This window comes from Meleagris gallopavo, chromosome 7 (genome assembly GCF_905368555.1).
Source record: "Meleagris gallopavo chromosome 7, MGAL_WU_HG_1.1, whole genome shotgun sequence".
Lineage (NCBI taxonomy): Eukaryota > Metazoa > Chordata > Aves > Galliformes > Phasianidae > Meleagris > Meleagris gallopavo.
In genome coordinates, this window is record NC_139410.1 from 26,313,274 (window position 1) to 26,330,751 (window position 17,478).

The 17,478-nt window shown below is 42.0% G+C and overlaps 1 protein-coding gene across 1 annotated transcript in view; it reads left to right on the top strand.

The window, feature by feature from the left end:
• PDIA5 (protein disulfide isomerase family A member 5) overlaps positions 1 to 17,478 on the top strand; it is a 93,310-nt gene that overhangs the window by 20,327 nt on the left and 55,505 nt on the right. The window contains exons 4-8 of the mRNA XM_085227592.1: positions 4,299 to 4,382; positions 5,152 to 5,197; positions 11,077 to 11,169; positions 12,399 to 12,459; positions 16,230 to 16,297. Of these exons, the coding sequence (XP_085083718.1) occupies positions 4,299 to 4,382; positions 5,152 to 5,197; positions 11,077 to 11,169; positions 12,399 to 12,459; positions 16,230 to 16,297 (352 nt within the window). The remainder of the gene's footprint in view (positions 1 to 4,298; positions 4,383 to 5,151; positions 5,198 to 11,076; positions 11,170 to 12,398; positions 12,460 to 16,229; positions 16,298 to 17,478) is intronic.

The following is a 17,478-nucleotide window of genomic DNA, read 5'->3' on the forward strand; positions in this document are numbered from 1 at the left end:
TGTGTTATGCTGATAGGAAAGCAAGATAGTTTCTGTGTGAACAAATACTACGACCTTGGTACTTAAATCAATGCTGCCATGGTGTTGTTTATTACTCGCTTCACTTAAATCAGAAGGTTTGGTCCAGGCTGTACTTCAAGGTGTTGTGAATGCCAGCACCACTGAGATAATGTGGCCACACACAGCACATGCACTCAGTGCTGCTAGTTGGCAACAGCAGGCATGAGCTTTTCCTGAGGGCAGCTTTGGCATTTTCTGAGCGAGGATCTGACAGTTGTTCCAGCTTCTCCCTGCCCACAGGCTGATGTGGCTGTAGGGTCGGTCTCTTACCTTGGTTAGAGCCTGGTGGTCAGCATACCACAATAAAGGGAGCATGTGGGCAGCTGAAGAAGACCTTGTTGGTGCTTGTGGGAAGGAATGGTGCTGCAGGTGCTTGGCTTTACCCTGCTGCCTTCTGAACCTGCCAGGACAATACCTGAATTTCCTGTGAGTAGGGATTGGGCACTGTCTCTTAGTCAAGTTCCACCCAGATTGGACCTGTTTTATATTTAGAAATCATTGTGGACATATGCAGCCCAGTTCCTGTACCGTATTTTTGCATTCTTCCTGTCTTGTTTAGGCCTCTGTTCACTCCCTTTCTGAATTCTTTTGCTGCAGTGTGGCAAGGCCTTTTCTCTGGGTAAGCTCCTGTCACCAGGTTCTCACCATGTCCCCATCCTCCTGGCTTTGAGCCTCCAGCTCCCCACCTGCGGGCAGAGCATCACACCCTGTTCTTGAGCAGCACCAGTGGGAGCGTGTCCCTCTCAGGTGCTGGCTTTGCTGATTGTGATCCAGAGGTGGTCAGAACTCTGTTGCAAGCCCCTCGGCCTCATCCCAGCCCGGCAGCAGATGGCTGCCTGTGCAAAGTGATCACTCATGCACACTAACGCTGACAGGAGACTCCAGAGGTTTGCAGGGAGTGCTGCTTTTGGGGCTTTCTGCCAACTCCGTCACAACCCCAAATGACAGAAAAGCCGAGGAGGCTGCAATGTGCTTGGGAAGGGTGAGGTGTTCCTGTGATGCGTGCTGTCCTTGTCATTCAGACTCCTTGCTTAGGTAGGTCAACTTAGACCCTTTATTTTATTGTTCTTTTGAACAAGTTGCCATGCCTTTGCTTCTCCAGCAAAGGAGTGTTTTGCAGCTCCAGGCTGATTCTGTAGGAGTGGGGAGTATGTGGATTGTGTTTGTAGGAGATGAAGGGTACCGTACTGCTGCCCCACTTGAGATTTGACCATATCCCATTTGCTGTACTGCATATAGGGTGAAACAGAATGAAGTTGGACCCCTTCAGCAGTAGCACGGGTGGGATCTGTGGGGCCCAAATTGCTCTGTCACGAGGCAGCTAAAGATGGCTGCTGGTAGCACCATCACGGACCCATCCTCAAGCTAACATTTCCTGAACCTGGTACCTTGTCTGGAGTGCCTTGCCTGGGATGGCAGAGGGCTGATGTTCCACCCCTACCTTCCATTTCCAGCCCTTGAAACAAACTCTTGCTCTGCCTCTTCAAGTGGTGTAATTAAATTGTAAGAACTGGAGTCCTCATTACCTTCTCCCATGTGAGAGCTGAGGAGCTCATCTTCAGAGAGAGGCTGTTGGCTGAGATCCAAAGGAGACAAATCTCAGAGCAGAGGCTGCATCTGTGTTGATATTTACTCTCATTAAGGATAATGGTCATTACCAAGTGCTGTCAGTACAGAGTTGCTCTTTACAGGTTTTTTTTTTGTCTGGCTGTAAGCAAAAGCAGAAGAAAAAAAAATGCATCCATCTCTGCCATTTCTGCACATCTTTTTTTTTTTTTTTTTTTCCAAAGAAACGTTAATACAACATCTGAATTGGTGGGTCTGGCATGGGCAGAAATCTGCACTGATGCATAAAAAAATTGTTGATTCATATTTAGAAATCTCCTATTCTGGGAGTTTGCTCCTCATCCATCCCTTGCATCAGTGCACATAGATTGCATAAACAAACTGAATTCCCAATGCACTGGTGCAGACAATCAGACCAATGCATAGCCAGAGAAAGACTGGAGCAAACTGCTGCTTGCCTTCCTGTGATAATGGATGTGCATTGAAGCAGCTACATGGATCTCTACAAACGGAGCAATTCTGAGAGCAGAGTGGGCTCAGAGTCTGGTCCTTCCAGTGAAACAGTTGTTCTTATCTTTCCTTTTTTAATAGAAACTCATGCAAGCAGGAAGAGAATTGGTAGGAACTAGGGTGCGAGGAGTTGCTAGTGGTTTGCTTATGAGTGCGTCTCGGTAGTAATATTTTGTAGCTTTTCCAATGACAAACCTTGCAAAACTGTTTTGAGATGAGTAAGCCTTTCAATCTCTTAACTGATACATGAAGAAAATTTCCCTGTTTCTCTCCAATTTGAAGTTGCCTGAATTGATGGCAGAACTGGCAGCAGAATTGTTTCTGCACCGGTTTTGGTCCTCTGCTTGTCTCAGGGTTTGACAGAACCTGTTGCCGAAGCCAGGTGTTCAGCATTGCATTTGTTCCCTGCAACCACCTTCTAACGTTCCTCTCGACAAAGCTGAGGTGGCCGTAAATGCACCTATGTCCTGGAAACTTCTGGGAGTGTTTAGAACAGTATTTAGAAATGTTAACTGGCCTTACTGTGGACTGACATGAGCTGATTGCCAAGCAGTTAACTCCAGCAGTTCCACGAGGTCTTCTCCATGCACCTTGATCTTGTCTGGATAAGATGCGAGGGTGGTCAGAAGCTGTGCTGCCTCCTGATGTTTGTTGACTCTTGAACCCCCTAGTTTTAGTCTCTGGGACTGCTGGAGGACTGCAGGTGAGTGAAGGCAGGGAGCTTCTGGCTCCTGGACTTGATGTTGTTGCAGACTTCTTCGGCAAGACTATAAATCCAGGCTATTGGGATTGTAACTTGGTTTGGTAGGACAGAGATATGTTTGTGGTGTTGCTTTAGCTATAATCTGACAATGGAGAACAGACATGTTCAGTAATACTCTTACAGAAGTTTGCTTCTCGACAGCAGAGCTTACAGGCACTTCTTACTGGTAAAGTGGTTACGTGCTTCATTAGTTCCTTAAAATACTCATTTCATTGTAATGTTCTGCTGTTGGTGCACGTGTCCATATTATAGCCTTTCTCATTTCCATCTAAAGATAATCATTGTGGAGATTTCCACAAAGGCCGGCTCTCATTTGCAGCACTTTGCAAACTTCTTTGTTGTTCCAAGGCAGCTGGAGAACATTGGGGGAATTAGAACCAGTGCTGCCAGCAGCCCTTCATTTGGTGGAGCCCTTGTATCTTGGGCTCTCTAATGTGTCCCTAATTGGTTTAAACTTGATGGGTTTCCAGTGTTTTCATTTTCTAAATTGATTTATCTGCACAAAAAGTACAAGTTGTCCTCTGCTGGGAACAAATTTCCCAAGGTTTTTAATCTTGCAGTTTGTCGATGCAAAGGATAGTCTCATCAGTGGATCATCCACTTCTCTTTGTAGTTCACTGTTTCACACATCTCCCCAGGTCTGTGCCTGGCTTCATATCCACTGCAGCTTGAAGCAGACTTAGCAGCTGCACTCCTGTGTTGTTGAGGACAGCAGTTAGTCAGCACAGACCCTTCCCCTGCCTGCCTCACCAAAGGCACAGTTTGCTCCCACGGTCTTTTTCTTTAGCCTAATCTGGGTTGTGCCAGAAACACAAAGTGAACTCTTTCTTTTTTTCCAGTTTGAAAACCCCCACCTTCCCTCTGCCTGCCTGTTGTGGCTCCAGGACACACTTCTCGTACGGGGTTGCTCCAAAATTTGGAACTTTTTAAAGCTAGCCACGTGTGATCTGGGCATGGAGATAAAACCAAGATATCTTCGTGGTATCTTCTGCCAGATACGAAAAGCAAGTCAGCTTTTGTCTTTGAATCTTTTCATAAATAGTGGTATTTGATCATCAGTGTATTAAGAATATCGTCATCTTAAATGTTGACTTCCTAAATTTTATGTTAACCCCTTGAATAGAATGTCAGCTGAGGTACTTAGACATGCTAGGATGGTCTCATTTTCTGCTGGTTGGAGCATGACATCGGAATGGGGATTTAACACAGTCCACTGTGTCTTGCCAGGCAAACTGAGGAATTTAATTGTCTTTTCCCCAAAACTTGGCTGAGCTGCTTCTAAATAACCATTAGGTACTACTAATGCTTTTGAGGAAGCAGAGCAATGAGTTCTCAGAACTGAATGCATTTGATTTCTTTCTCTTGTAACTGTTTTTCTTCCAATATGTGTTTTTTGCAGTGACACTGAGAGCCGAAAATTATGCAAGAAGATGAAAGTAGATCCTAATTCAAAGGAGAAAGGAGTGGAATTACTCCATTATAAGTGAGTGCTGGGCTGGGATTTGTAGTTCCTAATTGTTGATGCCCCTGTTAGGACCATTTGTTTTCCTTACAGCTTCATTTTGCTGCAGCATGAGAAGTTATTTCTACTATGCCCTCTGACATGTGAAGTTGCTTGCTGTTTCTTCAGTTTAGAAGCATGTGTTGTAACAGAAGTTAAGATAAATTTATTGTGCTGTTGAAGAGAGTACATGATCTGGGCTTGTGGGAGAGGTGCCCAATAGACTAAAACTACCCAATGCACAGGGCTGATGGCTGAGATTTGTATCTCTTGCTTTTTCTGTCACTTGCCTACTGGCATGTGTCTTGGACAGTTGGCTTCACCACTCTGCTCCTCTTCTAACTTGAGATAGTACTTTGTAAAGTACTTGGAGAGAGGAAAATGGAATGAGATAGCAAGATATCTTCTTCCTGAGAATAATAGAGTGGGAGTACTGTAAAATGTAAGAGATACCAAGCAGCTGCATCTCCAAAGATCATGCCTTATTTTTATTAAAATTTTATTAAATTAAATTTGATTGTTAAAGCTTCAGAGAGGAGAGACCTGTTTGCATGACACGCTGTTTTGCACCCTGCCTTTATCCTCAGTTTTCCCTTTTCCTCCCCTGCTTAAATTGCTGTGGTGTAAATTCTACTGGGTTCTGTGGCTTTGGCAGGATAATTTTACTCTGGTTAGTTAGAAGTGAGGGAGCTGTGTGATTTCCAGCAATGCTACTGTAAGTTAACACTGTTACCCACTCCTTGTTCTACAGGGATGGTGCATTTCATACTGAATATAACAGAGCTGTCACCTTGAAGGTAAATTTAAATATTTGATTATTATTTGGTTTAGGTATGGGAGAGAGATTTGTGGGTTAAACACAGGTGTTGATATTTTTTCACGCTGAAGGCATGAAAGGGAGGGTGGTTAATCTTCATAAGCAGCTGTCAGAATGACCTAAGGGCTTTTGTGGATGCATGCATCTGCCAACCACAGATCCAGAAAAGCTGTGTATTAACAAGATTGAACCCATGTTAAACAGTCATATAAATTGGGAGTTCGCTTCCAAGCTGGTTACAAATAGGGATTTTCTTATTTTCATTACCAGGTCCTATTGATGGCAATATGACTGAAAGTATTAGCTGATACTGAATTTTTTTTTATGGAAATTTCTCTGAGGTTTTTAGGCCTTGCGTTTATAAATTTCCAGGAGTTGAGTGGCCTGCTCTTTGATCATGGAACTGCAGTTTCTATGGATGTGCCCAGAGCGCAAGGGGGATGAAATGACTTCCCGTTTTCTCCGAATCTTGAGACAAAGCAGCCGGAAGCAGTGTTCTGTGAGCACAGTGGGAAAGATATGAAATTTGACTGATTGAGGGAATGACAGACTGAAAGCACAGTAAGCAAGGTGAAAGTGAGCAGCCTTCCTCAGCAAATCCCCAGTGAGGTGCTGGGAGTATCCTCATGTGGGGCACGTGATGATTTGGCTTCCAGAAATAACTTCCACCCAGTTCTGGTGGCAATTTGTTTTTCTTTCTCTTCTTCAGCAAACTTGGGCTCTGCACAGTCACTGAAGCTTGATGAGTCAATCCAGGCTGTCAGAATTAGATTTACATCTTTCCTCTGCCTTGTTCAAGGATTTGGACTGGGATGGAGGAAAGTCTGTGTGCAGTGTTCTGTGAACTCTATTCTGTCAGAGTGCCCACTTCTAAGCATGCTTCCTCTGTTACCTTCCTTCCACAGCCAGAGTTGTTGTGGGGTAGATGATGAAGAGGCTTGTCTTGGAAATAAACTATGACTTGAATCATCCATTCAGCAGGATTCACATGAAGTGAGAAGAACAGAACTGTGCATCTTCACCTCTCCTGCAGCAAAAATGCTGCCTGGGTTGGATAAGCCAGCCCTGTCAGCAAATGCCTCAGGCTCCTTGTGTACTTAGTGAGGAAATGCACCTGATGCTTTTTATTTTTATTTTTTCCTCCTGGTGGGTGGTGGGGTGAAGTAGACTGATTAGTTGCCTAGATGTGGGTGGTTTGAATACTCGTTAAAACGTCTTTCCTGCTCTCCATACAACACTGCAACCAGGAATTAGTGCTGTGACTCTTCCTTACAGAGAGGATGAACTGGAATGCACCTGCGGAGCCCCAGGGACTGTTCCAGCTGAGATGTGATCATAGCAGAACAGGAACAGCATTTATTCTTTTAGTTGCCATTTTGTGATATATTTTTCCCCTTCCCTCCTACCTTTAGGTGTTTCTTTCTGGCTGGTGAGGAGAAAGCATGTCTAGAGTGACCCCATAGACACACACGGGATGTGTGAGTTTAGTTTGGACAGAACAGGTTCTGAAGCTCCTGTCTTCCACAATCTCTACTCCTTCTTAAATTAACAACCTCTCTGAAAGAACTGCTAATGATTTACAGATTGGGCAGCGCATCAGAGCCGGGCAGTGGTCAAAGAACTCAGCTGATCCGGGCAGTGGTCAAAGAACTCAGCTGATTGTTTATTTGTTCTGCTGCTCATGGCTGTGTGAATACTGTTTGTATTTCTCCCTCTGCACCACTTCTCCATGCCTTCTTGTATTCAGGCAATGGCCCTTCTTTCTTACCTTTTGCTGCGTTTGTGAGAAGTCTCTTAGTACGCTAGAAACAGCAAGCAGCAGAGGGGATATCATTACACTGAGTTTCATACCCATTTTATGGACAAGTGGGCAGAATGAGGAACAGACATTAAAGGACTTGTTTCATGTCATTCAGCAAGTGTGTGGCAATAAAACTGGGATCTTCTTCCAGGCATTCTGTAGACATTAATATTTGTGTGATGTTTTGGAGAATAGTGGACGCAATTCTGAGGAGGAAGTGCTTCATTACTGTAAAAGGATTCTTCTGAAGTAATCAGCAGTTTCATAGATAGGGCTGATCCAGCTGATAGCGTACTTAGGCTTTTAAGAAAAGCTTTTCATTTTTTCAAGTGACTAAATCCTTACGTAATTAGAAGGGTCCTTGTGGGTTAACTCTTAGAAAAATGAGGAATGAAAGATAGCACAGTGCCCTGCAGTGAGGAGATGTCAGTAGTCAGAACCCCTGCTGCTGAGACCTTGGTTAGGATCTGAGCTGTTGGAGAGTCTGATAAAGAAGATGGATGGCAAGAGAATTAAGTTTGATCATGAAAAATTTTTAAGAATAGTTTAAAAAAAAAAAAAAAATCTCTTTAAAGAGTTGAGAAGGCTCACAATACCAGTGGCTTGTCAGTAGGAAAGCAAGAACTTGTGGGATAACAAATACAAGAGGGATAGAGGGACACAACTCCAACTATGCTGAAGTATCAGCAGGTTGTTGTAATAGGATTTGAATTAGTTGCCCGGATGTGGTTGCCCTGAAAATACTGGCTTAGCAAGAGTGAAAAAGTCAAATGATTAGTAAAGGAACAGAGAGTGGAACAGGAGATGTTACTCCACCATCTGAGTTCATTGTCTTGCATCAAGTATGTAATTCTTGGTGGCCACAGTGAGTGGCACATACCAAGGTACCATAGAAGGGCAATAACACTGGGTCAGAAGTATCAGTGCCTTGAGTATCTTTGGGGGAGCTTGGGAAAAAGACAGTGGGAGGGGGATTGTGATCGATGTACGTGTAACTGTGAGTAGCTTTAGGAATGGTACAATTACCTGCTTTTTCTTGAAATGTTGGTGCAAGCGGTGACATTTTGAGGCAGCTGATTTCTAACAACTCTGCAATGTTTTAAAAAAAAGTTATGGTACATATAGCCATATGTTGTGAAAGCTAAGAATTTAAGTCTTAAAATCGGCATTAGATAGTCAAAGTATATATCCATTGATAGCAAGCACAGAGGTACAAATACGACAGCTGGTACAGAGCCAATAAACTCCAATACTTTTTTCCAGAAACTGAGTACGCAAGATAAAAATGGCATAGTTTTTCTGCCGGGTATCTGTAGTGATCTGCTGTTGGATGTCCGAGGTTAGATCACTTTTTGATTTTAACTGGTTACTTTAACCACATCATATCCTAATTGCCATACTGCCATAAGGCCAGTATCCAGGCTGTGTTTATTATTCTCTGAAACCTTTTCTGGAGGGTAAAATACAGGGAGAATTTTACTGTCTTTCTAAAATGGAGAAAATTCTTTCAAGTGTAAACCTACTGGCCAAGGGAATGGACTAACCCAGTAAATTAGACCAGCTCTAAAGTCTGTATCCTTTTCAAGTTTGCTCTTGTAGGACGTGTGTGTGTAATTAAGGAAAGTTTCCTTATTAATGCAGTAGAGATGCTATACTTGAAAGGAGCAAAAAGTGCATGATGTGTTTCCATATTTATTTTTTTCGGGTTAAAACCCATAAATGATAGCCAGCTATTCTACTATTAAAACTGGCTTGATTTTGGCAACATCTACTGGACACAGCCACATCCTGTGTTCTACTGAATTGGTATTTGATGTTCAGAGCTGTTGCAGGGGCTCAGGCAGTGGGTAACAGCCCAATGTGGGCCTGCCGGGGTTGCAAAGCCGGATATCAAAGCATGTCCTGACCCCATCACGGCAAGGCAAGAGTGGAGCTGGTTCTGCAGCATGGGAGCTGCTGTGCTGTGTCCTGGACCTTGCTCAGGTCTCGAACTCAGCACCCAGGGACCACTGTTTTTCTGCAATTAGATAGTACTGTGGTTTGTTTGTGGGGATTTTTCTTTGCTGTTTAAAAGCGCACAAGAAACGCTCTTCACAGAGCGGAGTAATGAGTGTGAGGCACCGCGCTGCCTGCTCATGCCAGAAGACATTACACATCTAATTTTTTCTTTCTTGGCTGAGAGGGAGAAGCTGCAAGAATTAAATCTCTTTAATCCCTCATTCTCTAACCACATCTGTTTCTACATCATTGAACTTGGCACACAGGAATTCTTGAAACTAGCAGTCAATTGCACTCATTAGCTGTTTAAAATGCTGACCCCTCTCTCTTCCCCAGCAGCGTACATTTGAGGTCTGTGCAGACCAAGGGCAAGCAGAATTGATGCAGTGTTCCTAAGGTTGGAATATCTTCCTGGTTTGGTCTTCCTGCCCTCTCCTTTCTCTATATGTTATTAAGTTTTCTTACAGCATTGTTTGGGATGCTGATGCCTGTAGTTTTAGAGCTTTTTACAGCTGTAACTGCACTGTTACTCAGACTTCTTCTTGATAGCTCATTTCTCTGCTAATGCCACATTAAAACAAATTTATTCTACGTAAAGTGTTTGTGGTCCCAAAACAGCTACTCACCCCTTAGATCTTCTTACTGGGTACATTAAGTGCTTTGGTTGTTGTCTAGTGACTAATAAATGCTGCCTCTTACTATAAGACAAATCTCTTTAATGTTAGCTGGGCGAGTAGACAGTCATTAATGCAATAATGCTGTAAGCTGTGAATCCTCCCAAGTCTTGTCGTACCAGCTGAGATGCAGGAAGATGAGCTGAACTCTACTATCTGTTGATAAGCTGTTGGAGTGTTGTACAAGTGCAAACCTACCAAAGACAGAAAGATGGCAGAACTGTCTCTTGAGTCTGTTTCAGTGGCATGTGTCACCAGGTGTACTGATAACCTGCTCTTGAGAAGGTGGGTTACAAACCTGAATGGCGTGGAGCTGTGTCCCTCGGGTCCTGTTGTTGTCACCAGATCAGCACCTTCCTCTTGGACCTCGCTGTGTTATTGACAGCAAAGTTCTTGTCTGGGAGTGGATGCATGCCTGCAAGTGGACAGAGTGCCACAGAGAAAGAAAACAAGGTCAATCTGAGCTGTAAGTGATCATAAAAATCCAGGTGTTGTGTTTTCTATAGCACAGACACCTGGGGATAAGTGATGAAACCAACACCTTCACACATAGCTGGAAACTTCGGGCAGTGATGCTCTGCCGAAATCTGTGGAGAGCCAGCCTCTCATTGACTTCAGAGGACTGAAGTTTTCCTCAGGTTCAGTCTGAGATTTGAACCAGTAGGAAGTATTTTTGTGATTAAGGGAATAAGCACATCAGTCAAGTACAGTGTGCATATATACTCAGCTTATCAAATATCGGAGCTGCAGAATCAAAGTGCTTCACATTTCTGGCTTCTCTTACTATGTTTCTTTGTTATACTCCTTAAAAATCCATTAAATGCAGTTTCTAGTTGAATGGATCATAGGGGAGACTGTTGGTAGATTATTTTCCCATTGACCAAAAGCTTAGTCTCATCTATAAGTTTGGAATTCATTGCTTTTGCTATGTGAGTATCAGTGTGCCCTACAGCTGGTACTTCTGGATCTAAAGGTTATACAGATCCAGTTAAGGGCATGGAACGTAACCTCTACATAGAGAAATCTTTCCTGCTAAGCCAGGGACCAGCTGTGGAAATATTGCAGATCTACTACCACTGAAACAGCTCTCTGAAGGATCCTTGAAGCTGTTGACTATGTGTTGGTCCACCTCCACACAACTTTCCCCAGTTTTGTAATAGAAATGGGCACCATTAAGTGAGTATATCATTTGTAAGGAAGTTAAGCACCAGCGCATCACTTAATTCTGCAACAAGAGATTTGTGTTCAATTTCATTATAGCAAACGTGTAAAAATGGAAAAGCAAAAGTGTTTATTGCGTGGGATTCACATGACAGTATGGATTTGAGTTTGAGTTCAGGTTCTCATTTGTTTTGCTTTAAAAGCTGTTTTTCCTGTTTCCTACAGTCTATTGTGGCCTTTCTCAAAGATCCAGAAGGCGCTCCATTGTGGGAGGAAGATCCTGAAGCCAAAGACATTGTGCATGTTGACAGTGAAAAGGTATGACAACTGAAGAGATGTTCTGTGTGTTTTGTAATTGTGTGGGATGTGGGGAGTGTGCATGTTTGTATAAACTCTTAACGAAGCACAGTTATTTCCTTTGGAAGGAAATTCTACAGTACACAGTTGTTAAAGGGACATAACAAAATTTGTGGATTATGATAGAGCAAGGTCTCCTGCTTCCTTCCTTCTTTCCTCTACCCTGTGTGTGGTCATGGTGTTAGTCTGTGAACTACATAGCAAGCATCAAGTCATTATGGATGCTGTAATAGAAGGGACATGTTTGTCTCAAAGTGTAGCAGTTTGCAAGATGCAGTTGCTGCAGGATGCAGGTAAGAGATAAAAATGTTATTCTTAAAACTGCAGGTTGTCATTAAAGCTTAGATTCTCTCATGTGCCTGAGGTCTTTTCAGGAAGTCTGGAGCACGTAGGAGCAGAATTTGGGTCTTGAGTGATTTAACCTTGTACAGTAACCATCTGCAGTGGCAAGTGGAAAAGCTGTAAATAAGATGAAAGTACCTTAATAAGCTAGCACCACCAGAGAGCTACTCATGATATTCTCTCTAATATTATCAGCTTGGTCTTTTGTATTAGTTTTCTAGTCTATTGATTTTTAAAACTTTAATTGATTGGGCACTAGCTGGTATTTTGTAAAGGGCCTTTTCAATTATCTAGCTTTCATTTTTAATATTAGAAACAGTTATTTTGACATTCTGTTTTTGTAGGAAGATTAATTTTTAATGTTTACCTTCTGTACTCTATTATAAGTCTTCCAAGGATTGTGTTCAATTTGAAAACTTGATCTGTTTTTTTCTACCATGCTGGTAGTAAAAAATCTATTCTTATGGCCTATTCTATTTCGTAGTGTGGAATTGAAAACTTTGTTTATTACTGAGTCCAACTTATTGAATTGGAATATGTTTTTTTTCGTTAGGTTGCAGATTCTGAGTTGAGAATGGATGAAACAGTACAACTTTCACATCTGGACTCCAAAAATGCTGGTCTTAGCTATTTAGAAATATTTGAGTCTATAAGATGTTCTGTCATCTCCTTTCAACTTAAAGTTCAGCAGGCAGAAGAAACTTGAGTCTTGTTTGTTTGGAAGTATGACCTCTTCATTTCCCCCAAATAAAAGAGAATAAATTCTACTAAAATGTTGACTTTTTAAAGTTTAACAAAAGTGTATGTTTATGTAGGCCTGTACTTTGTTTGTTTGGTTCGTTCGCTAGGAATTACGAAGGCTTCTGAAGAAGGAAGACAGACCCCTTCTGATGATGTTCTATGCCCCATGTAAGTAATGTAGCACATCTTGCTGTCAACTTCACTGAGAAATGTTCAAGTCTGACTGGAAGCCTCGCTTGTGTTTCACTGACACCATCTTATACTGTCGTCATCATTGAAATCCATGTGGTGTTTGCCTGTTTGTGTTCAGTTTTCCCCTCGTTCCTCTGCTGCATCCTAGGCTGACAGTGTTTTTTCCCTTTGTCTCAGTCTTGTGTTGAGCATCTAGTTCATGTAAGTTTTTTACTTGTTGTCCTTCCTAAATATGTATGATAGTAGACAGAAGTGTGATATGCTGAGCTCATGTGTTAATACTACTTTCTGAGAGGGTCTAGCCCTCTGGTCTATATGGAGCTGGAAATGCAGATGAATATTCCACGTGCTTTTTACTTTTGCACTTTGGGCTGCAGCATAAAACAAGCAGTTATACACAAACAAAAGCTCTCTAGAGTAGCCCCTGGAATAGAAAGAAGCTCTATTTGTTCTCAGTAACTCCATTTATTCTGCAGGTAGTGGGAATAATCAAGAGCAGGAATACTTTTTCTACTCCATGTTCAATTTTTTTTTCTACTGGATGTTTCAATTGTCCCCAGCAGGAGTATCTTGAATATGGGGTTCGTTGGTAGGGTGGCAGGAAGGAAAGAGAAGAATCATTGGGGTTGCTCTGTTTCTTTTGTGACATTGTCACTGCACTGCTCCGAGCTTGTCATTGCATTGGCTGCTTATTCAGCTTTTGCAGATTTACAACTGGTGACAGGTGTGTTAGAGGCTTTCCAGCTCTTTAGAACAAAATACTGCTGTGCTGGAGCTGTTGCTCAGCTGGAAAGAAGGGCAGCCATGAGAAAGGCGTGAATGTGTGCCTTAAGCTGGAAAAGCCTCCCAGTGCTGTCCTGATCATGAAATTCATGCAAGGCATTGCTAGCATTTCATTAGTTGTTTCTCTTCTAAAATGAGTGCCCCATGGCAGCAATATCTAGTGTTTGAGTGTATTTTCTCTGGTAATTATTGACTGAAACGCCATCCTACCTTTTTTAGTCTCCTGAGAGTACCTCCAAGACGGCCAGAATGTCCCAAGACTTAGCATAATGCATCAGTAAGAGGGTGTTTTTTCTTTAATTAAATTAGCAGCAGCACAGGGCCTTCACGCTCTGTAGCACGCCTGCAGCCTGCCCTGGCCGTGTCAGCAGGGGACCACAGGCCCGCTCTGCCTGTGCCTCGCCTCATGGCAGGCGCTTTGCTGCACAGCACCGGCGCAGTTTACCTGTATCGTGAATAATTGTTTTCCACGACTGAGTCTCTGCCTTAAATGTGCCTTATCTAGCCTTTGGTTCTCTTTGAACCGTTCCCCCAGAAACCCTCCTCCTTCCAGTTTCTGGTCTTTGAAGTGGCAAAACACCTGCTAGTCTGCAGTGCTGTAATACCTTTGCTGCTTTCTGAACTGCTGTGAAGGAAGCCTACTTGTAAGGTTTTTCCCCCCTCTGATTTCACGATTCTTAACTCCCTCATCTTTTATTTAATACATGAGACCTTCTGACTTGACTCTTATCCAGTTTTTCTTTCCTTACTCTCGCTCTGCTTACTACAGGCAGAATACGTCCAGCAGTTGCATTAAAGCACTCGCTTTGGGGAGCTGGAGCTGTGGATTGCTGTCTTGTAGTGTTACTGTTTGTACCTGGCGGCAGCAAATCCAAGGTGATTGCTAAAGGGAGTTCTGCTTTTCCTTATGTGCAAGGGGTGAGCCAAGGGGGTCTTTGGTAGGAGAGGACATCGGAGTCTTTGTCTGGGAAGGCATGAGGAAGACAGCTGCCTCATTTTTTCAGCTTCATTGCAAGCTTTGTTGGAAATCCATTGTGGCAGATTCAGGAAATGGATTCTTTGATTACATGCTAGTGCGGAGGGAGATGAAAGTGACTGCAAACTTAAATGTAGTTTCTTTAATATTTCAGGAATGCTTGATCTGAGTGAAACAACTCAGAGCAAAGGCAAGCCTTTTCCTCAGAAGATATTATTACCTGCCATTTGAAGCCCATTCACTCTACTTTCTGACTTTAATATAAGTCAGACAGCACTAAATATGAAAAATTAGATATACTTACAGGCATTCAGATTTACTTAGAGCTAACTCTGCCAAAGAAGAATCCTGCAAAAGACAGTCTGCTTTTGGCAACAAAAATGAGCTGTTTAAAATGTCATTGAAAACAAGACTTTAAAAATGGAGATGTTACCTAGTGGAAAAACTAGTATGTGTTCAATTAAAAAAGCAAGCAAACACTTTTCACTCAGAATACAAGAGAAAATAACAGATGAGAAATGAGTTTTTTGAAGTTACCCTTGAGGTATGCCCACATGGCTTATCAGAGTCCTGAACAGTGTAGCGTGAAAATGCATGGTCAGGACAGGTTGCTCTGAGGTAGGTTTGGGATCAGGGAGCCCGAGGCAGCAGAAGGAGCATGAGTGAAGTCTGGGGGAGGAGGCTGACACGTGCCTGAACTGGAGAGGGGAGTCCAGGGAGAGGTTCCCAAGGGAGAGAGATATGTAGTTAGGGGAAATTTGTAGCCTGAGGTTGTTAAAGAAAGCAGAAACAGAGGATTCAAAAGATGGTGTTAATGGCTTATATCTTTTGATGCCTGTCCAGTGGTTTGGATGAAGTTGAGACTTCAGTATACCTCAAATGAGTGGTCCTTGCCAACCAAGAAATCATTGCTTGAACCAGCACTAATTTAACAACCTCATTGGCAACTGGAGCAAAGAGATCAAAGGTGAAAAGACCACAGAAATGAGCTCTTTCCTCTGATTAAAGGATGTTCTTTCCAGGCACGCTGGTGTGATCCTAAACCAGGGGCTGCAAAATCTTCTTTTATGAAAGTTATTTTCAAAACCATTCTCTCTTCACCAGGAAGAAAGAGTTGACATCTGTCCTGTGGTGGACCAAGAGTCTCTACAATAAGTGCCTGAAGTGCATGGCTGCAGCTTGCTTTGTTTCATGCTCTCTCCCCTCCCTCAGTTCCCAGTGTGCGTGTGCATATTTTACTTGGCAAGGGTGAAACCTGCTGCTTACAAGGTGATTTATTGCTAATCTGCTTAGTGCTCAAGAGCGTCATCAAAAAGCTCTTAGTGTACTCCAGCTTGTCTTCCTTCCTTACTCACTGTTTCTCTTCCCCAGCACATAAAGTTCTTGCATCTTATAAGGGCTGTTGCTTCTCCCCAGTTATCATCTCTGTTAACAGAGCACAACTTAACTTTTGAAGTCTGTTTAATGTGTTTATGAAGTGTCTTAAATCAGTTGCAAAGACTTTTAAAACTGAGGTGTATCTGAAGTATATCCTGATTTTTTTTTATTATTATTTTTATTTTTTTCCCTTCCCCCCTCCTCCCCACTGATAAAAGACTAATTCTAACTTTCCTGGTCACTAGAATGCCCGTTCAAAATGCATGAAGCTTTTCATTTGACTTGATGAGTAAAACATCTTTCAGCCTGCATTCCAGTGTGGTTTCAGCTTCAAGCCTGAAAATATAGATGGTGTTGCTCATTCCAAAACAAGGATGAGAAATGAGTAATGTGAAAAACTTTCATGTAACATATAGCATATAACAAGAAGCAATGTTCTTAGAAAATAAAAATCTAATAATTAGTGGAAAAAAGTACGGATTTAAAAAAAATATTTTTTTTAAAATAAAAAATGTGTAGTTTAACATGCTTTAGAATGTAGGTCCTGTAGAAGAATCTGAATGGGGTTGTTGACATATTGCTTACATAATTTCTTTTTTTCTTTAATCAGGGTGTGGTGTTTGTAAGAGAATGATGCCGTCTTTTCAGCAGGCAGCCACAGAACTGAAGGGTAAATATGTAAGTGAGAAGATAAAATTTATATGAAATACGAAAAGCCCTTTTAGATGCTTTTTTTTTTTTTTTTTTTTTTTTTTTTTTTTTTTTAGGATTTAAAACCACAAATATTTATTGAAGTGGGGAATTTTTAATTGGGCCAAAGTAAAGCCAGAAATGAATGATGTTATTCCAGAACCACTCAGGATTCTCTTTTTTTTTTTTTTTTTTTTTTAATTCGTATTAAAATTTTGAAGAATGAGGTGTTAACTCACTTGCCATTTCTATCTGGTGTGACTTCTGCAGGGAAAAATGGGTTCTGACATTCTGTAGTTGATCTGCTCCTAACTGGTTAGTCTGTGGGCTTCCTCAGCTTGTTTTGGTAAGATGAGTAAATGTTTGCCGTATTGGATTTGGTTAGCTTTTCAGTTTGATGTTTCATAGAGGACTTCAGGATGGATGTCTTTATAATAATAATTAATCAACTTTTTCAGTGGAGAGTCAGTGTCATGGCATGGGTATTACCCTTTGTTAGCTTGATTGTTCTCCTAGCAAGTGAGCTTAAGCATTAATAGTTAGTTTTACTATAGCTTTGTTAACAAACAATTTATACTGGGCTGAAATGAAAACAAAATTTGATCCTAATAAAATCATGTTACAGCAATAACAATAACTTAGTTACCTGGTACTAATAAGTCATATTGACTGCTAAGCAAGTTGAAGATGCTTGTCAAGTCAAGATCTTATGCTTTGTGCATAATTTGTGTAATACCCCTAATACTGGAGTGGCACAGAAATAGGCTTATAATAAATTCCATAGGTCAGGCTGGATCTGTTCTGATCCTACCCATTGAACCAGTTCCTGTAAGAGTTTTCAGGTTTCCTTAGGAGAGGCAGCATATGATGGGGAAGAAATGAAGCACCACAGTGCATTGCTAGGGAGGCTCAGGTCAGCACATCTCTCAAGCACTGAGAGTGCTCACACTTCCCCACCTTCTCCCAGCTAGTTGTTTTTCAAGTGTTTTCTTTAAATCCTTGCTTGCTTAGGGCTAAAAGCAGTGGGAGTTGTTCAGATTTATTTAGGATATATTTTCTAGCATGCTTCTATCTAGCCAGGCAGCATTGAAATTCCCTCTCTCCTTGGAGGAGGGTGTGCTGCTTTCTGTGGAATGGTGCTCCCGTCCTGCATGGCAGGTCCATCATGA